The sequence below is a fragment of the Oryzias melastigma genome, linkage group LG5 (genome assembly GCF_002922805.2).
Source record: "Oryzias melastigma strain HK-1 linkage group LG5, ASM292280v2, whole genome shotgun sequence".
NCBI classification, from domain to species: domain Eukaryota; kingdom Metazoa; phylum Chordata; class Actinopteri; order Beloniformes; family Adrianichthyidae; genus Oryzias; species Oryzias melastigma.
In genome coordinates this window covers 11,638,121-11,661,124 of record NC_050516.1, presented here as the reverse complement: position 1 = coordinate 11,661,124, position 23,004 = coordinate 11,638,121, and the positions used below count along the sequence as shown (strand labels likewise).

Sequence of the window (23,004 nt, the reverse complement as noted above, 5' to 3'; positions counted from 1 at the left end):
ACCTCTACCCTTTGAAGCATCTCTGTTCTGTCAGTTCTCCCCTTGAATGATAACTTTCCAGTCTGTAAAACACGATGTGCTGCTGACAGGTTTGATGAAATAATGTAAAAATCTGATGTCAGAGTAAGCTGGAATAATCGTTTAACCAAAACCGCAAACACTCTCTTTAGTGATGTTGGATTCTAGGAAAAGAGATTGTGAAATATAAAAAGAATTAATCCTCTATTTGTTTTTTGTTTGTTTCAGATAACCCTGTGTGTTGAATGTTCAGGTGAATTTGGTCATGCTAGTTTTGTTTACGTAATATTTTTTTAATCCAGTTCTTTTGTTAAATAATTAAAATTATTATATTCCTGTGAATAACATTCTCTTGTCTAACTGGTTTCTTTGTTGCCATGATGGTACTTTACAGAAAAAAGTCTGTGCTTCAAACACTTAAGGAGAATGTTGTAAATCCATCATTGGTAAATTCAATTGAATGGTAAATAAATGCTCTATATTTATAGCACTGATGGTAACTCATTACTTGTGGCTTTGTTGAAACGACCTCCAGCTTAATGCATTTAAAAACACATCAGTTCGAAAAGATAATTGCAAACTTTAGTCATTTTCCAACTACCTATGCATTTTCCAATCCCTTTCGGGGTCACAGGGTTGCTGGAGCCTATCCCTGCCACTGTCGATAAAAGGTAGACCATGGACCAAGCTGAGGTGCACTCTGGATCGTTTGCTAATCCATTGCAAGGCCACATGGAGACAGAAAAACATGAGGAAATTTCCATCGGCAGACTGTGGAAAGAAGCCAGAAAACCTGGATAAAATCAGTGCTGGCACACTGAGAGTCACTAGGCAAAGGAAGGCGATTGCCTGGGTCCCTGAGCTGAATAATTTCCATGCATATTATTAGCTAACTGTGTCATAAAAAACCCAAATCACTGAAACAGGATGAAACTGCTCAAGTGTTTAATCCTCCCCCTGCCCGTCTGCAGCAATGGAATATTCTGTCAACAGCTGATAAGCAAGTAAATCATGAAAGACTTTTCAAAGAGATCACAGCAAATAAGTGAGAAAGCAAGTGTTGCAGCACTTCCATCAGTGCAGGAAGACAAAACTGGATAAAAGGACAACAGAATTATGAGTTACGACACAGAAAAAAAATTTAATTGCACAAGAATAAAGTCGCAAAGTTATTAGAACAAAGTCACAATTATATGAGAATAAAGTTGTAAAAATATGAGAAAAAAGGCAAAGTTGTAAAATTTAAAGAAAAAAGTCATAATTTTACAAGGAAAAGGTAAGTTTTTTTTTTTTCCAAAAAATAAATTGTCCAATTTAGCTTTAAAATGTTTCAACAAAGACAATCAAACATTCTCTGTTTTACTTATGTTGAGGCAATCCAGTGAAATGGGATGGACATCACACGCTAGAATCTCGCTGAATCCTTTACTATTTTGTAAATTCAAAACTTTGGCTTCTGTTGCACATATGAGGTTTATGTTTGTGTTAATGATCAATAAAATGTTTGTTGTTTGTTACAAGGAGACAGAATGTGTTGATCTCCATGAGGTAAATGCTGTCACAACGATTCTGCTACCTCCTGATGCCCTTTTTTTTTGTATTTACAGTCTGAGGTTCTCTGACATCACAGGTTCAGATTGATCTGTGGAAAATACTTCCTGAATTTAAACAACATGATTTTTCCACAGTGGGAGGAGAGAAACTAATTCAGTCATAGTGAGAAAAACTGCTAAGTCTAGACCTACAGACCCTCAAAATGTTGCACATTATTGTGGACAGAAAATATGTGAATGTGAGAAAAAAAGACCAAAACACTAATAAAAGACTGACCTTCAAAGTTGAAATTATTTTATTTTAGAGACACTTTCAGATTAAATTCAGAGACACTTCCAGCATTAAATGACACATTCAGACATTCAACTTTTGGCTTATCCTGTCAGAGGTTGCCATAGCGACCCACAGATTTGCACAGATGGTTTGGCAGAGAGTTTTGCCCTTCTTTACACAACCCTGTACTTTCAAGGCACAGGGAGACCCAGATAGGCAACAGCATGAAGGGTCTCGCCTAAGGATCCACACTGGATTAAGCGAACACCGCTTACAGCGTCTTCCATATAAGCTACATAAAAAAGACACATATTTACTGAAATACACAGAAAAAAATACATAAAATAAAACATCTAAATTAAACTGGTGCATTAATATTACTGTAGATTAAATAGCCATTGATGAAATAAATACACAAGTGGAAGCAAAAACCCATATAAACATTCTTTACACCACAAGAAGGAAGTTAATCTGCACTTTGTCATTATTTTTCTTAATTAGTCTGGTATAATTTACTGTTGTAGATATAAATATTACTGCTTAATGTAAAGGTTTATTTACTAGTCATTTTTTAACTCAAAAATTAAACCTTAATGTCTAAAAATCTATATTAGTATCATTCAAGTAAACACGGATTCACTGCCTGGTTGTGTTCAGACACCTGAACTGCTGGTTAAGAGTTAGAAATAAATAAAAGGGATCAGTTATCTGTTAGAAATCAACATTTAAAAAGTCAATTTAAAGTTCGTATTGTTTTACAGTTTACTATGTGCAAATCTTCCCTCTTTCTGTATGCACACAAACCGATGCACTTACAAAAAGAAAAAAATCAACTGAATTTAAAACAAAAAAATCAGCAACTAAAGCTGCTAACAAACATGTCACAGCCATGAGCTGGAGATCACACTGACGTCAACCTCATGATGGTTTTTATGGTCCTTTCTGTTGTAACAGCGCTCTTCTGAGTAGCGCTCTCCGCGATGGATGTCCAGGTAGGGATGCCACTCCTCAGATGGAGAGCACAGTGACTTGAATCGCTGTGAAAAAACAAAGATAAATCCTCAAATTTAAGGATTTTCTGGGAGCAGCTTTACAATCTACATAGAAACAGTACATGGAATACTGATTCATACTGCACAAACCCACCTCCCAGGGGCTTCCTCTGGCCTTACGCAGATTATAAAGGGCCACAACAGGGATCCAGATGAGCACGAAAGCAACCAAAGACCAGCCCAGAGCCAGCCCCCAGCCCGGGTACTGCACCTTTCCATAGGTAGGAGGAGAAAATGTGGCAATTGACCATCCCAGGATCACCTAAATAAACAGACAAACATGTTCAGCTACAACAAAATGTTTTATTCGTTTATAACCTTCAGTCTTATCAGTTAAATGCAGAGAAATTACAATGGACCGACTCCATAATGGTTTAGTGTTACACTGAATATTTTTAAATTATATTTTAGTTTTAAGAAACAACAGAAAAAATATACATATCATTAATATGGAGGTGAACAATGCAAAGATTGAGATAAAATTAAGTTTGTGCTTTTAAAAACTAAAAATACTGAAAAAATAACAAGAGATTCATTGATTTTTCATGGGAAAACAAAAAGATAGAAAGCTTTGCCCTTTAAATCCACGAAGACATCATGGTGGTGTGTTAGGTTGGTACTGTGAAGATTCATTTATTTCTGCATTTATGCTATTGAAATGATAAGCGGTACATGGATAGTAAGCTCTGGTTTACACCAGAGTTTGGTTCCTTTGATTTATTAATAAGTGAACCCTGGTATGGTTCAGTGATAGTGTGAAAGTAAATTGGCTTTTCAGTCATCCATCCATCTTATTAACCCACTAAATCCCTTTCAGGGTCACAGGATTGCCAGAACTTGTACCAGCTACCGTTAGTTTTGTTAGTAAATACAGACCAGAAAATGTTGTGTAATTAACATTGATATATCTCCTTACATAGCCATGTAATTTATTGTTACTTAAGGATTCTTAAAAGTTCAGTAGTCCAGTTCAGTCCAGTCCAATCTAATCTAAAGAATGAAGTGTTGTAACAATAGTTTGAACTTTTCTTACCAATATGATACAAGGGCTGATGAAGAACCAGCACGCTCTCCACCACAGCCAGAAAGCAAACGACTTTTTACCGAGCATCATCTCGATGTCTTTGATGAAACGGTTTCCTCCTGTGAAGGTTGAGGTGAACATATACAGTAAGAGCAACAGTTGATCACACTGCTGTGTAATAATCTGTCTAACTACTCACCGTATATGAAGACGATGCCAATTATCTCCAAAACGACCAAAAGCATCATCACCCAGGTGGCAGCAAACTGGTCAATCAGGGTCACCCAGTATATTCCTGCCTGTAAAATGCACACACAAACTGCATTTCAAGTAGTTACAATGCTAAGTGTGAGAACACACATAATTAATCTGAATTCATAAAAGTTGACAATAAATAAATACATTTCAGGTTTTAGCTCAAATGAATGTTTAAATTCATTGGGAGACTTCAGTGAAGAACACCTACCCTAGTGACACATGGCAGGCCCAGCAGGTATAGTATGGAACAAGTAGCTACTGTCACTATGCCCCGTTTGGATTTGAAGTATTTTGGAAAAGCATCAACCAGGCAGGTGGTTAGGACCTCTAATGAAAAAACAACAACACACTCAACAAAAATAGAATCCACCTGAGGCTAAACAACATCTGTGAGCAATAGATCTCACCTATTCCTGCAAACTGACTGTCCAGACCAACAGTCAGAAGCATGACGAAGAACAGAACGGACCACAGTGGAGAAATGGGAAGCTTAGAAAGAGCATCTGGATAGGCAATGAAGGCCAAGCCGAATCCTGCAAAATGAAAACAACAAAACATTTAAACATGACCCCATTTCCACTGGTGGGAAATGCTTTCACCGTCTGACCTTCTTTCACGACTTTATCAACAGGTATGTTGTAGACGTGAGCCATGTGTCCCAGTATTGAAAATATAGCAAAGCCGGCCAGAACGCTGGTACCTAAAAAAATTTAAAGTATGTGGTAAATTTATGTTTTTTGTCTTCAAAAAAAAAAAAATCTGCTTTTCAGGCTCCTACCAGCATTAGTCAGAGTGACAGCAAACGTGTCTTTGAACATGTTGTTGTGAAAGTTGTTGTAAGAAGAGAGAGTCACGAGTCCGCCCCAGCCAATAGAAAGAGAATAGAAGGTCTGAGTCGCAGCGTCTTTCCACACCTAAAACACACATAGCTGCTTTAGATCAGGGGTACAAAAACTACGGCCCGCGGGCCAGAACAGGCCCTCCTCCACATTTGGCTTGGTACCCCAAACTGTTTCGGCTAAATTAGACATTTTTACAGTTTTTTAGGCTAAATTGGCATTTATCTAAAACTTTAGCTACGTGCTAGATGTTTTGGCAATTTTAGGCTTTTTCAGTTTTTTTAGGCAACTTTGGAGTTTAGCTAATATTTTAGCTTTATGCCAGCTGTTTTGGCTAAATTAGACATTTTTCCAATATTTTAGGCTAACTTGGCATTTAGATAATATTTCAGCTACATGCTAGCTGTTTTGGCTAATTTAGATTTTTTTTTCGGCTAATTTTCATTTAGCTAATATTTCAGCTACCTGCTAGCTGTTTTGGCTAATTCAGAATTTTTTTGAGTTTTTTCGACTAATTTGGCACTTCACTAATATTTTAGCTAGCTATCATCTTCAGTGTTTTTAGCTATCAATTTAAGCATCTTCAACTATTAATCTATCACAGGTAATGCTATACATCAAGATTTTAAAATGCTTTAACATTAATTTTCTCTGAAAATTACAGAAATTAATTATTTAAAATTTGGCTATGTGTGACTTTCTGGAAAACCATAAATCTTTGCGTTTAGGCTGTGATTGTAAAACTTTTTATGTTAGCCTACAAACTGACTCCGGTCCCCCCATCAGAGAAGTAAACAGTTATGTGGCCCTCTCAAGAGAAAGTTTGGGGACGTCTGCTTTTGATGATGAGAGAATGGTAACCAGTGCAGCATCCTGTCAAATGTGTGGGTGCATACCTCTGCTTCAGTCAGCTTTGCCAGGTTGGACTTGGAGCCAATGTAGAACTCGATCCCATCCCTGGCGCCCTCTAGCGTCACACCTCTGATCAGCAGGATCAAAATCACCACATATGGAAATGTTGCTGTGAAATACACAACCTGTACAGAAATAAAATAAAATGAGTCAGAGTCAGAAATGTTTCTGCCAGGAAACATTTTCTGAAATATGGACTTTAAGGAAATAATGTTAGCTTGTACAAAGTTTTCCAGATATTCAAATATTCGATCAAAAACTCATCTCTTAGCGTTTTGCCTGCAGCAAGGAGTGAAGAGCTCACTTCTGCACGCTGCAGGTGTATTCAAAAATCACAGTAAGTTATACTGTTCTAGACACAGACATCCAAGAGTTTAGCTCTCCCTCAGTTCACACGGAGATGAAGTCAGAAATGGGGTTTGTTTTGAAGCCATAGTGAGTAAAAAAAAACTCCTGCAGAGTCATAACAATATCCCTATTCAAAGGGGCCCTACCATGAAAATTCTACTTTTTGAGGTTTTAAGTGTATTTCACTGTTCATTCCTCACTATAAAGAAGCTCAAAGCAGTATTTTGATCCGTTCATGCATTTAAGAGTAATCCTCTAATGACCTGTGCTGTCTGCAGCAGCCCCTCCCATACCCACGAAAACAAGCGTGTGGAAACATGCTAACGCAAGACTAATGCGAACTGCTCCCTCCAGGAAGACTCGCTCTGACCGCCCCAGTCTAACACCAACACTCAATTTCTCCACTGAGCTAATGATGATCAGCAAAACAACTTTCATTTTAGATGCAGAATACCGTATATCTTCCAGTTGTGTCCTGTCTTCAATAAATTCCAGCTGAAACAGGTGTTCGTTACTTTAGACGCAGGCTTATTTAAGACCATTCAACTCATGAAAAATAACTAATATTTCATAAATAATTTGTGTTTAGTGTTCCAAAGGTCACATATGATCATTTACAAGAATATAGCTTACTCTGAAAGGCTTAAGAAAACATGGTATGGCCCCTTTAGTGCAGTGGATCTGGCTCTTCTTGTGCTTTGGCATCAGTAGCTCTCAGGATTTAGACGTAATCTCTCCAGGGCCTGATACCGTTTTATGACTGTAAATGTACACTAGCTTGAAAACAATTCAAGTTGGTCCACTAACCAAGCACACAGACTACTGCTGATGAGACAGAAGACAAAACTAGAATATTTACATTGAGTGAAACACCAAAGTGTGCAGGGAGATGGAAGACGCCATTAAGACTTTTTTTGAGACCGCCCACTGATAACCAAAAAACAACTGATTAAAGAGCAAAGAGGTGATGGAGAGGCTGTATCTTCTCCAAACACTTGGAATCTCAAAAGATTAGAATTATGTTAGTTAAAGCTGGCTGTCATCATGCTTTTCCCTTCTTTCACTGTTGTGTTTTAAACTTTGTGCCCTCATCCCTCAGTCTTAACCACTGAACCCCATTTTTAATCCCTTTTGCTGAAACCTTTTGGGCCGCTGAGCAACTACCTGCAGACAGAGTATGCAGCCAATGTCATAGAAATAATAATAATACTGTATAAAAATATAAAACAGTGTGTTGGGTTTATACTGCAAATAAGTGAGAGAATGTTTTAACTTACGTCTTCGTGCAATTTGACCCTCTTTAGCATAAAAGAGTGCAATTAGAAATCTTCTTGCAGCTGCATAAGTGCAGCTCCAGGCCTTTCCCCAGTTCTTCTTCTTCTGCTGGTTTTTCAGCGTTTCCCTTCTCTGTAGTTATTTATGCTTTCCTCTATGTTCGCATTCAGCATTAAATTTGAATCACAAACACTTCTAAGGCCAAACATCCCGCTGACCACCCTCTCCATGGCTTAATAATTGAAGTGGTTTATATTAAACACACATCAAGAGTTCTGCACTGACGATTGGTTATTTGATGGTAGCTGTCAACACAAATGTGTATTACCGAACTATTACTATAGTTTTGCTTTTATAGATAAGATGGCAACAGAGGGAAGCGACATCATAAAACAACCAGGACTAAGTGATAAACTAGAATGGGCGGGGCCTGTCTACACACACACTCTATAGTTACACACACACTTGTTGCCCAAAATAGTCTCCGCATTTAAACTGAACATATTATATGAATTCACATATACTATACACCAGTGGCGGGCCGTCAGGGCCTGCAAGGCCTTCTCTGCTGGCCTAAAAATATCTGAATCACAGACTGATATTAATTATTATTTATTTCCGTGAATACGTATTCAATAATTCCAAATACTCTGTCTTCGTCCTTTCATTGCTGTCTCTCTGGTTGCGCTGCTTCCAGACATGTATTTTGCAGCGCAAAATCTTCGCGCGCACTACCGACAATATTATTTTCCAGACACAGACCTTGATTGATCACAAAAACTGATGTTTGTCTCCCTCCTGGACCACAAGAGGCTTCAGGAATACCAGAACATTTCCCGCATGCAGCCTTTTCCAGCTTATCACAGCCACGGAACACTTTCCATCTGCGAAACGCACGGATTCTGCACGACAGAGTGATCTTCTTGAGGATAGAAAGGATGGATTTTGTGTTTAAATAATCTGGATTTTTGGTGAGTAAAATTTTACTATATCCCTACATAATATTGAAATTTTATCATGTTATTTTTTTATGCTTTTGGTGTGTGTGTGGCAGCTGTACCTGCAGTACAAGTTTTATAGCCATAAAATAGTTAATGAGGGTTGGATTGATTCAGATGGAGCACTACTGAAGGCCTAGGTGGGAAATGCATGCCCGCCACTGCTATACATATACTACACATGTACTCAATTCAACTGTAACAGCAGCTCACACACTCCATCATACAAACCCATTCAGATAAAGACTTTCATTCTGTCACACAAATGGTTAGTGCTAAGGTGAGCTGACACCTGTGCTCAGGTGAGTGTTTATGTTTCACAGAGGTGGATGGTTATGGAATGTACTCAGTTCCATATTTTGATTATTCTCAGATAATAAGCGGTTGACAAATACTGTAACTAATTAAAAAGTGTATTGCGATTAATCGCAATTAATTTTTCCCCAATTTGAGATTTATTTGTTAATTATTTTTAATTGATTTTTGATTGTTTTTATCTTAATAAAAACGTTTAAAAAAAACCCTAGATACTAACAGAAGGAGGTGTGACCTCACCTTCCCCGATGACTTGATGCCCCTGATGAGTGCTGCTGCGACAAACAGCGAGCTCAGCAGCAGGCAGAGAGCCAAGTGCCAAACTACAGGTCCTGTTTCATCCAGACCGCTGGACCGCTGCAGAGCCACGCGACTGTGAAGGAAGAACCACATCTCTATTGTAGCTGTGCCTTCGGACAAGTGTCACTGTTTAATCAAATGTGTGATCCTTACTCCCAGTATTGCTCACTCGGACTCTGCACAGACACTGACATGTTGGATGAAGCACACGTGTTGTTTCCTTGAGTTAAGTTGGCCGCCAAAACACTGCTTTCATTGCAAAACACTAAGAAAAAAAAAAATCACAAAATCCATCCAAAATAAATGTCTTAATTTCTAATAAATCCCAGCATGTGAGCAGAACAGTATTGAGAGGAGAGGAAAACAGTCACCTGCACTCATGTTGCTGCAGCTGCTGTCTGCCCAGCTGAAGCAGTCGGACCACGGCAGAGGAGACTGCATGGAGGCAAACATGTAGTACAGGCTGTAGGCGATGATGACATTGTAGTAAATAGACACTACAAGAGTCACCATGACTGCTGCAATTCCGACTCCTGAAGAACAAAACGATTAAGTGAAAGGTTATTAAGTTGACAGACAAAAATAATAGTGAGAAGTCTTTGAACTTGAATAAAAATAGTCTGAATGTGAACATTCACTTTGCCTCCATAGCACCCTGTTTGTTCATCTTTTTCCCTAAAAGGTCCTCTACTTTATTGACTCCGTTGAGTATCAAGTCTGTAACAAGCAGCTTTTTCAACAATAAACCTTTAACACCTGAGCTGTCATTGGTGACGCCTAAATAACAAACTTTTTGATAAGTGATAACACTTAAGCTGGTTACTTAACCAACATTTTTGCAATCGCAATATGTGATTAAGTTGGTCGCCTTGACCAGGGGGCCCCAAACTGTGGATCCGGCCCTCCTCCCCATTTGGCCCGGCCTCCCAAACACTTTGAGGGATGCATATATATATATTTTTTCTTAACCTAACTGATCGAGACCCACATAGAAAGTGACTTTTTATTCCACCCTTCTGCAGTCTGAACTATTACGGTAGATGATAGAGTATTTATTGTGTGAATGTTTACAAAGAATTCACACAAGTGATTCTGGTTCTCTTTCTTATTATTTAATTTCTTTCCATAGACCTTTTGACACATAAAAACTCAATCACACTTTCAGCAATTTCTGCAATTTTGGTGAGAGTTTGTTAAGGATATTGTCACTTGTACGTTTGGTATTTGAAAACTTTATGTTTTTTACGATTTTACGCAATTTATCAGATTTTTCAGCCCCATTGAAATGAATGGTATTTTTCAAATTTCTCCAATTTCTTCACTTAAAAACATTCAGCATGTTCAGTAAATTCATGCTTTTTTTTTAGTATTGTTAAATTTCATAAAAAAATATATATAAGTTATGTAATTTTTTGTTTACAATTTTACATAGTTTTTTTTTTTTTCATGCAATTCATCAAATTTTTGTGCACTTTAAAACCTGTACAATATTGATATCAAAACATTCAGCATGTTAAAGATAATAATACCACAGAGGTTTAGCCAATATTTTGACAACATGCTAATAGTTTTGGCTAATTTGGTATCCAATTACATTTTTGGGCTAATTCTGAGATAGTATTTCAGCAATGTGCTAGCTTTTTTTGGCTAATTTAGTAACTACTAACGATTTTTGAGAAAATTTGGAGTTAAGCTAGTGTTTTAGCAACACATTATCTTTTTTGGCTAAATTTGGCATCTACTGAGGTTTTTTGGGCTAATTTGGAGTTAAGCTAATATTTTAGCTAAATTGAAAGTTTTTATTTTCATGAAATTCTTTCCATATTTTGTGCACTTTCTGCAAACAATACAAGTTTGGTATTAAAATGTTCAGCAATTTCATGACATTTAGCAATTAAAATAAATTTCTCCAGCATCTTCAGTACACAGGCTGCAGGGTGGCGCAGTGGTTAGCGCTCTTGCCTCACAGCGAGAAGGCCCTGGTTCGACTCCCGGCTGGGACCTTTCTGTGTGGAGTTTGCATGTTCTCCCCGTGCATGCGTGGGTTTTCACCGGGGACTCCGGCTTCCTCCCACCGTCCAAAAACATGCTTCATAGGTTGATTGGTGACTCTAAATTGCCCCTAGGTGTGGATGTGAGAGTGTATGTGTGTGCTTGAGGCCCTGTGACAGACTGGCGACCTGTCCAGGGTGTACCCCGCCTTCGCCCTTCAGTAGCTGGGTTAGGCTCTCGCACCCTGCGACCCCGGCCAATATGATGAATCAATGAATGAATTTTCAGTAAACAGCTTCACCATCTTTAGTGACCACTTTCAGAAAAAAGCATTCACACTAGCATTATCACAGGTAATGCAACTTTTCTAGTTGGTTTAATTTTTGATATGTTTTCGTATTATTTTTTTCTGTGCAGATTACAGAATGAATTATTTAAAATGGGGCTCTGTGTGGCTTTCTGGAAAACCATAAACGTTTACGTTTAGGCTGTGATTGTTACAATTTTTCTGTTAGCCTACAAACTGACCCCTGCTTCACATCAGAGAAGAAAACAATAATGTGGCCCTCACAAAAAAAGTTTGGGGACCCTGGTCTAGACCTTAATATTGCTACAAGAAGTCAAAGAACATCACTAAAGCTCCGGTGTCAAAGGGTTAAACATCATCCAGAGATGAAAAAATGTCATCAAAAAACTGTTTCGTATTTCTTAGATCCAGACAGCTGTAGTATATGATGCTGATTATTTAGTGCTTCAATGATGTTTTGAAGAATATGTTCCTTTATTTATAACAAAACTCTCTTTACAAATGACATAAAACATCTCAGTAGTTGCCATGTTGTGTTGGCTGTAGTCCAATAAAAATGGTTATCTGCGTTCAGAGTTAATTTTTACTAATATAGTTGGTCTTTAACAAAAAAAGTTTCCCTGAATAGGAGTTCTGAGCTGTTTTATTGTCTCATAGTTGTTCATTAACCTCAAATCACACAAATCCGTCTTCCATATGTCGCGCTCGTGTTTTGCACCCAAATAATCTCCTCGTCTCACCCTGCAGGATTGGCACTGCTTTCCATGCGTTGATTGGTCCCTGGCTGCAGAACTGCCCGAAAGCACTTTCCAGGAAGAACAGAGGGATTCCAGCCACCACCAGCATTGTGAAGTAGGGGATGAGAAAGGCGCCTGGTCAAAATGAAGCACGATAGGATCAAACAAATGTCATCTAACCTCCTCCTAAAATAAAAAAGGGTCACAGATGAATTAAAGACTATGAGCTCTTGTACCCCCTCCATTCTTGTAGGCCAAATATGGAAACCTCCAAATGTTTCCCAAACCAACAGCATAGCCGATCATTGACAGAATGTAGTCGGTCTTGTTGGCCCAGTTCCCACGATCTGGATTCTCGTCTCCGGGATCCACGTGAGCATCCTGTACAGTGAAGAAACGTGTCACAAACTGTGTGGAAATGGAAGGTTAGCTTTAGGAGTGGGTTTTGTCATGTGTTAAAGTTTGTTTTGTTTTTCTTAAATTAAAAAGACAGAGCAAACAAACATGAAGCAATAAAGTGCTCAAAAAAGGAGTGGCCAGAAAAAAGATTATTAATTCCCACATCCAAATGTTGCTATATTTTATGCATACATATATTAATATAAATCTTTATTCACATAAACACAAAAAGAAGAAATAAAATTATTAAGTTATATTAGTGACAAAAGTATTGTGCATCTGTAAAATAAATGTAACTGTAGAAAAAATTAGTTAGTACGTCTGTAAAAATGTTTTGCATTTGTAATCAAAATCAACGTCTAAAACCTTCCAGAAAGAAATAGTCTCTTGATCTTCCGTCCTCTGATTGGTTGATTTTCACCTCCCCCACCCCCCCACTCTGACACAGGTCAGTTTTGGCACAAATATCTCGCTGGGAGTGTCATAATTCAGAATGACGCTGAGACTCCCAAAGCGTTTTTCAGAGACGTTTCATACGGACAAAATTTTTTAAAGATACATACATTTTTTTTTCTACAGTTATAAAAAACTTTTTTAAAGATGCACACGTTTTGTCCCACAGTTATTATTTTTTTTTTTTTACAGACACACATTTTTTCTACAGCTACAAAACTATTTTACAGACGTGCACATATTTTCTACAGTTACAATTTTTTTCTTACAGATGCACAAAACTTTTGTCACTATTGTAACTCTATAGAAATTAACAAACTATCGCAACAAACACCAAAAACCAAAAGACATTTGTTGGGAATGTCCAAAGGAAGTTTTGAAATTATTATGGGATGGCTACATGACGACTTTGTCGAAAAATGGGAAAAGGAAACTTTTCTCTGAGAGATCTTCATGAAATTTCACACACATGCCGCCAACATGAGTCTAAAATCAACTCAGAAGTTTAGTTAACTTTTAACCTTGAGAAGAAGGCGCCATCTTGAAAAAAAAAACATTTTTTACCTACTAAAACAAAAACTCATAGAGATTTTCATAGTTTGTTTTCTAACTTCTTGGGAATCATTAGGGAACAATTAGAAAAAATGTTGCAAAGAACTTAAATGTTGTGCGCATAGCGAGCTCGCAAAAATGGCATTCTCGTGTTACTTGCACATTTTTTAACGGAATACTGTGAAAATTGTGAAACTGTGAAAAAAAGTAAATCTAAAAGTTTACTTTAGCCGATTCTTCTAAAACTTTCATAGATCTGCTCGTATCCTCAAGCGACCAAAACACAAAATGGTTTTTATGGAGATAAAAACATCAGAAAAGTCGCCATTTTGAAAATAGTGTTTTTGTTTTTACATCCGTTTGTAAAATTGGGTCAGTGTAAAGCAGGTCTGCAACCTGCGGCTCCAGAGCTGCTTCTGGCTCATTTACCTCTCCAAGTATTTTTTTAAGGGTTGCTAAATTAGCACTTAATTTAGATTTGTTAAGTTTATACATTTATAGCAGAGATGCACCTCAAAAATTAATTATGTAAAGGTTTTTACATTCCTGACGACTTGAAGAGGTCTTGTTTGCTCTAAGATTCCTCCAGAATACACCAGTTTCAAATTCTAAACAAAACTTTGGTTAAACGTCTGATCCGTTATTAGTTCAAAGCACATATGGTCTTACGCTTTCCAGAGCTGCACTGGGAAGATCCAGTCTAGCACAAGGCCTCTTTTATTTTGAAAGGACATCATTAGAGCTCTTGTCAAACTTAATAAAATAGTTTTACATGTTGAATAAGTGTTAGTTTGTTTTATATTTCTGTTTTTATTTATGCCACAAAATAAGCATAATTCTTTCTTGTTATTATTAAATACATTGTAATGAATGCACAGCAGTATCAAGATAAGACTTTGTGGCTCCTACTGAGTTTTGATCAGTAGAAAACAAGCCCAAATGACTCTTTTACTGTTAAAGGTAGCAGACCTCTGGTGTGAAGGGGACTCAGGAAGTAGCGCCGGGGCAAAGGTGGGCGGCGAGGACAGAAGAGAATAGTACCCTCTGGGCCTTCAACGCCACTCGCAGATTTAACTAGTTTGTGTCCTGAATTTTTTTTTATTGTGTGACATTTTTACCCATTTTGATATTTTCCTTCATGTTATTCCACAATCTCACACCATAGACAGAAATTCAGACTTTTTTGTTTATCTCTTTCTAACAAAGTTTTTTTTTCTTGTATAAATTCTTCTTCTCTTTCCTGAAACAGTTTCGGTATGTTTTCTTGGACAAAAACAGGTTAAACATAATATTTGGAACCTATTTTAGTCTGAAAAGAAAAAAAAAAAAAAAAATCAATTTAACCGAAATAAAAACATAGAGGATTTGATCTTGTGGTTGTGTTGTTTTCAGATGTTGCTCCTTCCCTTCTCTGTCACTCCAGATTTCAGTTTCAGGCTGTATTTGTTTCAGGTCAATTAGCCTCCGTGTATTTAGGTTAATTATTTTCAGGCAGTCGCCATCAGGTCACATTTTTTCCCGTTTGTGTTCCCTTCTATTTCAGATTTTTCAAATTAAAGTGTGTGATAGTTGAATTGTTTGTGTCCTCCTCAACTCCAGTTTTTCATGATTTTTCTTAAAGAAAACAACAAATGTTTTTTTTGAAGGATAATAAACAAATAATAACTGAGTATTTATGACATTTTTTTCAAATACAGTTCTGTCAGTAAAACCTAGGTAGTACTAATTTAGCTCTTGTAGCATGTTTCTATAAAATGATACTATGTAAAAAACAAATAAGCCTGTGAAGTCATGACAAAAAATACTCTATTATCAGAGAAAATTGTTATGTAAAAATAACTTCTTTACTTTAACATTTAATAAAAATGCCAACATTATTAAAGAAACAAAAGTGTGTAGAAGCAGGTGTGGATCTTACCTGCTCATCAGCAGAATTTTTAAAAATCAAATTGGTAAAGCTACTCCAGCCGTACTTCTTCATGTCCTCAGCTGCTTGCTAAAGTCTGAAGGAGAGATTTCAATTCTTGGTGCATGTTTCCTTTTAAGGTCGACCCTGCAAAGATAACAGAGGGAGGTTTCCTAACCTGTCCGCTGTCTTGACCCTCCCCTGAAGTGCATGACTGTGTTTCCAGCCTCTCGGCAGGAACGTTACACCTGTTGGTGAGGAAGACTCCCTGCCTTTGTGGCTTTTCTGCAGCTGCTCAGTCTGAAGTAATGAGACAAGTTTAGGCCTTATGTAATAATAAAAAAATACTTCTATAAATCATCACCACCACACCCTCTTTCAGAGTTATAATGTCTGATAAAAGTAAATAATGACGTCTTGACCATTAATGGCGTCAGGAATCCTCACAGTCAAACCCGGACTCCCTAATCCTGCAGCTGCTGACACACAGCGGACACAAACCATGATGGTCAGTGACACCCAGCATAATGACGGCCTGTGGAAGCAGGCATCTGTGTGGTCATCGTGTGAATGTGACTTGACCTCCTGACATGATGAAAACAGATAACAGAGGAAAGATCAACAGATGAGCACAGCAGAAAGGGTCAGAGAAATGTGCAATAATTCTGGTTTAATGTTTTAAAACAACCAAAATAATGATGGATTTGATATAAAAACATAGTTATTAATTGGAATATTTCTGCTGAGGGGTTTTAAAGCCAGTATAGATATTTAAAATAAAGATACTTTGCGAGTAACAAAAAAAAAAAAAAAAACGACAAGGGAAAACAGAGACGACCATAAAAAAATATATATAGTTAAATCCAGCTTTCAAATATTAACCACAGAGTTTGCGGTTGCTGTGCTGATTTTATTCCATCTGAGGGTGAAGCTGAACACAGATTTAAAAACGTCTGTGACAATACTGTTTATATAACAAATTTAACATGACAACTTAATGAATAATGATGAATCTTCAAATTATAAATGTGTTCTTTACGAAAAATACATACCTGTATGAAAATAGGAATTTAATCAAAGTTTAAAGACAATTAACAGAAAATCTTTAAAAAGCATTTAAGTGTAAGAAAATATATATATATATATATAAAACGTATCTGATGGGATTTTGGAGATGAATGAATATGTGACAAAATCCAAAAATGGTTTTGGTTGATTTCAAAATTTAAATTTAAATGTAAATTTAAATAAATTAAGGCAATAAGAAGTAGGCAATGAGAAGCATAAAAAAATATTTTTGGTTGATTTCGAAATTCAAACTTCAAATTTTAAACTGTTTTAAATTTGTTAAAAAAAATTCAAATTCAAATTCAAACTAATGTTAATTTTTTTAAATCAACCAAAAACATTTTTTTTCTGCTTCTCATTGCCTTAGTGGAAATAAATAACACAATCAATGTTTTCAATAAAATGTCTTCTAAATGTTCTCCTCTGTTTGGTTGAGCTGGCAGTTACAGGTTTAAAGTCAAAGCAAAGAAAAACAAGGATTTATGAAGCCAGCAGCCAGTATTTATTCTCTTAATCTTTTCCTACAAGTAAGAGATAATGCCCTTCACAGCGTGCATTATCAGAAATTAAACCACACCCTGGAGGCCTGAACCGTCCAACGTGAATCAGAAGATGGTTCTTGCGCGAAGTGAGTTTATTTTTGATAATGCACACGTTGAAGAGCATTATCCTGCTTGTACTACAGTCAATTACAGAAGAAATTATATTCAGTTGATATTTAGTGCTTTATTCTAGTTATTTCTTTGGTTTAGATCGTTTTTTTCACAAAGAACGGAGTATTTGATACATGATGCAGCGTGTTGTCACGGTAACATGACAACATGCCACTGAGCCGGCCTCGACTGCAAAGGAAAGTGATATATATGCTGATCGTCGCAAAAAAAAAACATCAGTTCAGAAAGAAATGTAACTTCTTACTGCTTGTTTTTGTCCAGAAAATTAAGCAAAAGTTTGTGTTAAAGAAAACTGCATGGTGATATAGAACATTTGGGCTATGTGAACTTCTTTTTTACAAAACTAATGCATTTTCTTTTAATGGTTACATGCAAAAATTGTGACATTTTTACAAATCTAGCCTTCAGTTCATGTTTATTTCCTCATTGTTTGGATTAAAGCTTCTGAAAATGTACCTTTGAGGCAAAACAAACAACAATAGAAGTCCAGTTTGGGAAATATTTGGAAAAAAGTATTTGTATTGTTTGATTTCACTCTTATTGTTTGAAAATTAAAAATAACTTTATAAATATAATTCATAGAACTGAGCTATTTTACAAAATTTGTGGTCACAAAAGTTTGAAATCTTGCCGCTGTAAAATTATCACTTTAATTCTGAACTACTTCCTGTAATGACCAGTAACAAACAGTCATTGAAAAAAAAATTAGATAAACAAAGCAAACTTCTGCAAGAAGTAAATAACACCTGTAACTTTTGTAAGCCACAAGCTGCTATTTCTATTTCTGTTCAGCTATTATCTCTGTGGTTTTTCTAAAACCGGCGTTTGAGTTTGTTTTGGCTGGTAACTTTTGACCAAAGAATTAACCACTAAAAACACACGAGCGTCAACATTTTCTGTGACCATCAGCTGGTGGAACCACAGATTCTAAGACATTATGATGAATGAGATAAAAATAGTCTCCAGCTGACACACACGCGGCTTGACTCTGATGTGTCACCGTTTTCATGGTAAGAATTAGAGATATGTGACCACACAAAATAAGAAGGAGGAACCATTATTAGTTCACATCAATTCAGTTTATACTCACCAAACACTTCCTTTTTAAATGAGGTATTATAATTTGTAATGAAAACTCAAAACAGTTTTTTTTAAATCTCTCAGTTGCTTAAAATATCTGGATAATTCTGAAAACTTTACTATGATTAATCAGGTTGAGAATCAAACTGTCTTCAATCCTGAAAAGTTTTAAAGTTCAAATTCCTGTATGCCAGAAAAAAAGAAGATTGTACTTGGTCATGATGAAGATATACACAAGTGAATACACTTTAAACCTTTCATTTTATTTTATTTCTTCAGCTCTTAAACACACAACAGATTAAAGTGATAATCTGAGTCATAAATTCATAACTCGTTAAGAGCGCTATGACAGAACAATAAAACTTTCATGATTTCCTCATTTAACTGTAATATTTTATTTTTACCAAATGACAGAAAAAGAAAAAAAATGACATCATCTTTATAAGGCATCCAGCTGCAAAGTTTTCCTGCAGCGGTCAAAGGTTTGGGTTCGAGTACCGGTAGTTATTATTTTTAATAATTTTGTTCCTTAACAACTCACGTTATAAAATATCATAATTTTATCAGGATAAAAGAAAAAAGTAATAGATATTTTGTATAAGAAAAAATTGATTACAGATGTTTTTGATCCTAAAATGAAAGTGTTGGATCCAGGTCACAGTAATGCTTTTGGTTCACAGCTAACTAAGCTTATCTGCTGTTTTCTGAACACAGACTTGTTTTTATATATGTAATTTTAAAAATATCTTTCAATTTTTGTAATTGCATCTTAAATGCAACAAAACAAACTAATTTCTCCTGTGGTGACCAGTAAGAAGTCATAATGATGTGTTAGATCTGGATGCTGAACGCCTGCCGCAGACAGACAGAGGTCTCCACTGGGATGTCCTGAAGGCTGATCTCATTTCCGTCCAGCCGAAGCGTTTGTAGTTTGGAGAAATTCACCACGTCTACGATGCTGCAGAAACTGCCCAGGGTGAACTCTGCAGCCACAGAGCAAAGACGATTAGGTTCATTTTAAGCGCTAACTGATTCACCATATTTCACAACATTTTTAATCAAACAATTTAAGATAAAAGAGAACTTCAATCAACTTGATGGTTTCATCCTTACCTTTAATCTGATTGGCCTGCAGATACAGATGCTGGAGCGTGGAGCTGACAGACGGGATTCGCTCCAGTTTGTTGAAACTCAAGTCCAGCTCCACCAGCCCACTCACGTTAAACGTGTTGGAGGGAATCCCTTTATCCGACAGCTGGTTGTGGGACATCCTGACGTACTGCAGGTGAGACAACCCACCCAGGAAGTCCTCCGGCAGTGAGTCAATGGAGTTGTACTCCAGGTACAGCTGGTGCAGAGATGCAGGGAGAACCTCTGGGACCTGCAAGTGTTTGTTCAAAAATGAATCTCTTTATTTAGGCTTATTGTTTGTTCATCTTGATCAGGGACATCAAAGAAAAAAAAATCAAAGTAAAAAAAGAAAGCTTCCGGTTAGTAACTGGTGCGCATCATATAGTAACTGGTGTTTACCAAATACTAAGTGGTGGACACCAGATAGTTACTGGTGTGAACCAAAAACTAAGTGATGCACACCAGATAGTAGCTGGTGCACACCAGATAGTGACTAGTGTTCACCAAATAGTAACTGGTACTCATAAGATTGTAATGGGTGCACACCAAATACTAAATGATGCACAAGAGGATAGTAAGTGGTGCACACCAGATACTAACTGGTACTCACCAGTCATTGGTATGCACCAAATACTAAGTGGTGCATACCAGATAGTAATTGGTGCACTCCTAATAGTAGTTGGTCTTCACCACATAGTAACTGGTACTCATAAGATTATAACTGGTCCACACCAGTTAGTATTTGGTGCACAGATATTTGGTGTACACCCCTTACTATCCTCTTCTGCACCTCTTAGTATTTGGTGCACAACAAATACTAAGAAGTCCACAAGAGGGGAGTAAGTGGAGCACCCGAGATACTAACTGGTACTCACCAGATAGTTATTGGTGCGCACCAAATACTAAGTGGTGCGCACCAGATAGTAACTGATGTGAACTAAATACCAAGTTGTGGGCAATGGTGCATATCACTAAGTATTTGGTGCGCACCAGTTACTATCTGGTGTGCAACAGTTACTATCTGGTGTGCACCACTTAGCATTTGGTAACTGGTGTGTACCAAATAATGACTGATGCAAACCAAATACTAAGTGGTGCCCACCAGATAGTAACTGATTAATTACAACAGTTAGTTACCAGATTTTTTTTTTCCTTCCACTTTGATTTTTTTTTCTTTGATCTCCCTTTAGGGGGTGCGTAGATTTGAAAATAGACACAGTTACATTTTTAAGCTGGTTGCCACTGATGTCAAGCAGTGCCAGGGATCTCAGAGACTTCAAGGAAGAGCCCAGATCTTTGACAGCATTATTATGGAGATAGAGGATGGTGAGATTGTCCATTCCATCTAGGTCAGCAGGTGAAATCTGGAAAAAAAAAAGAAGATTGAAAATCTTGAAAAACTCCTCACACCAGGGCCAAGGACAAACAACTCGTAAAGATACGTATTTGTGAAACATTACCTTTTCAATCGTGTTGTGATTTATTCGTAGGTCTCTCAGGGTGCGAGGAAGGTTTGAAGGTATGCTGGTTAAATTATTGTGGTGGAGATATAAACGCTCCAGTCCCTTCAGTCTCAAAAAAACCTAAAACAAAGACAGAAAATCAACTCATAATTTGTCAATAGTGTTGTTAAAATACGGCTCAGGTTTAAGCCAGAAGATTTTTTTGGGGAAAAATTTCTTCAAAGTTTTCTTACAATTATATCCAGAACTGACATAAAAAACGTTCTAATGACTGCGGGAAGAATGATGGCATTAGAAAAGCTTAACATGTGTAGCAATCAAACTAAAATGACAGCCATCTGGGAGCCATCTGCTTCCACAGGACCGCCCATGTGTGCTGCTCTCTACCTTCTCATCAATGCCTTCAGAGGTCAGCTGGTTGTAATGCATCAGGAGCCACACCAGATCGGTCGCGTTGACAAACGCCGACTCGGGCACAGAGGTGATGGCGTTGTTTTGGAGGTAAAGGAACTTGATTCTGGAGGGGATGAAGGGAACGGCCGTCAGACCCCGACCGTCACAGTACATGGCCACGGGGTAGGTGGGGGGGCAGTCGCACTCTTCAGGACAGGGCCCTCCGGTGGTGTCTGCCTGAAGGGCGCCATAGTACTGCTCCTGCCAGTGGCGGCGAAACAGCCAGCTGAAGGGGTCGTATCCGTGGGAGAGACAGACTGGGAGAAGGGAGGACAAGAGGAGGACGATCTTCATGGTCTTTAGTGTCTGATGGAGAGAACACATCAGGAAACAAAAAAAAAATCAGATTGCTTCTCGTGTGAAGAATTTTTTTTAATTTTTCAAGCAATAAGACAACAATATTTCCCAAACTGGACTTTTATTGTTGTTTGTTTTACCTCAAAGGTACAGAAGCTTTAATCCAGGAAATAAAGCTAAACTGAAGGCTAGATTTGTAATAATGTCACAATTTTTGCAGGTAACCATTTAAAAAAATGCATTTGTTTTGTAAAAAATCTGAATTTTCCTGCTGCATGATCAAGATGGACTCAATGTTCAAGACTTCCTGCAGAAGTTTAATAAAAATGCTGCTGCAGGGCTTGTTTGTCATTCATGTCATGTATAGTTGTGCTTTTTTATCCTTTTCTCTGCAGCAGCACTGACATTTAAACTATTTACTAGATGGTATTGATTTTTAAACATTATATGAATCGGTTGTATGAAAAAAACAAGCATTCACCTTTCATGTTCTGCAAAAACAGACTCTCACATTCATGCACAAACACACAGACAGACTGGCACACTTCTTACCTGCTCCGAGGTCGGCCCTCCCTGTCCCTTCCCTCTCGTTGTGCGCGGTACTAAATAGGAGCCTGGTGAAAACCTTTTCTTCTTCCTTTGATCTGTGATTCTTTATGCCAGCCCTCACTCCACCCCTCTGTGTGTTCGGCTGCTGTTGGTTACTTTGACTTCCTTAACCAATCGCCTGCGCCCCATTGTGCTCTTTCAGGAAGCACCCCATTTGTGGGACGCAAAGAGGCTGATAGATTGTTCCCATCTGTTCCCCACTTTCTGCAGAAGAACTTTCTTTCTTTTTAGGCATTTGGATTGAATTTTTATTCATTGTTTCTATTTGTTTGTGTTTATGTGTTGGGATATTGCTCAGTAGTAGCACACACTAATGGGAAGGGGGTACTTCTAAAAAAAAAAGTGAAGAAACTGGAAGATTTGAGACCAAAAAAGTGCAGCAGAATCTCATAACACAAGTGCAAAAAGAAGATGAAGTTTCAGAACCTGAGTGAGCTCACAAAGTTTGTGACTGTATTACAAAAGGCATTTGTGAACAAAAACTCTGGTCAAATTCTAAAGACAACAACTAAAACGAGTCACCAAAGTTCATTTCTCTGTTAGGTCTATGTAATTAATTTTTCACCTGCAGAAGCACCTTATCCAAGCAACAAACGCATGAATCTATCAATCCCAGGCTGTAACTTTTGACGTTTGGTGGTGGAGGATCCAGCTGTCTCCATTCTTTGTTTTCTCCTCCCTCTTGTAAAGAGTTGAGCAGAAACACGTGTGACAGTC

General features: G+C 37.4%; 2 protein-coding genes and 1 long non-coding RNA gene across 3 annotated transcripts in view; 1 reads left to right on the top strand and 2 right to left on the bottom strand.

Annotated features, from left to right (window-relative positions):
• Nucleotides 1–1,714: 1,714 nt before the first annotated feature.
• slc6a14 (solute carrier family 6 member 14) lies at nt 1,715–12,615 on the bottom strand. The gene is made up of 14 exons (XM_024271234.2): nt 12,439–12,615; nt 12,206–12,337; nt 9,538–9,699; nt 9,320–9,431; nt 9,107–9,239; nt 5,915–6,055; nt 4,958–5,093; nt 4,787–4,879; nt 4,587–4,712; nt 4,388–4,506; nt 4,121–4,220; nt 3,931–4,040; nt 2,992–3,159; nt 1,715–2,882 (listed from the first exon to the last, which is right to left on the bottom strand). The coding sequence occupies exons 1-14, from the start codon at nt 12,506–12,508 to the stop codon at nt 2,727–2,729; spliced, it is 1,758 nt and encodes a 585-aa protein (XP_024127002.2). The 5' UTR covers nt 12,509–12,615; the 3' UTR covers nt 1,715–2,726.
• A 5,961-nt stretch (nt 12,616–18,576) lies between these two features.
• On the bottom strand, nt 18,577–22,325 carry fmoda (fibromodulin a). The gene is made up of 6 exons (XM_024271235.2): nt 22,231–22,325; nt 21,316–21,687; nt 20,926–21,048; nt 20,689–20,829; nt 19,448–19,715; nt 18,577–19,317 (listed from the first exon to the last, which is right to left on the bottom strand). The coding sequence occupies exons 2-6, from the start codon at nt 21,673–21,675 to the stop codon at nt 19,166–19,168; spliced, it is 1,044 nt and encodes a 347-aa protein (XP_024127003.1). The 5' UTR covers nt 21,676–21,687; nt 22,231–22,325; the 3' UTR covers nt 18,577–19,165.
• Nucleotides 22,326–22,622: 297 nt separating this feature from the next.
• LOC118598753 overlaps nt 22,623–23,004 on the top strand; it is a 1,379-nt gene continuing 997 nt past the window's right edge. The window contains exon 1 of the long non-coding RNA XR_004947858.1: nt 22,623–22,830. This is a non-coding gene — a long non-coding RNA (uncharacterized LOC118598753). The remainder of the gene's footprint in view (nt 22,831–23,004) is intronic.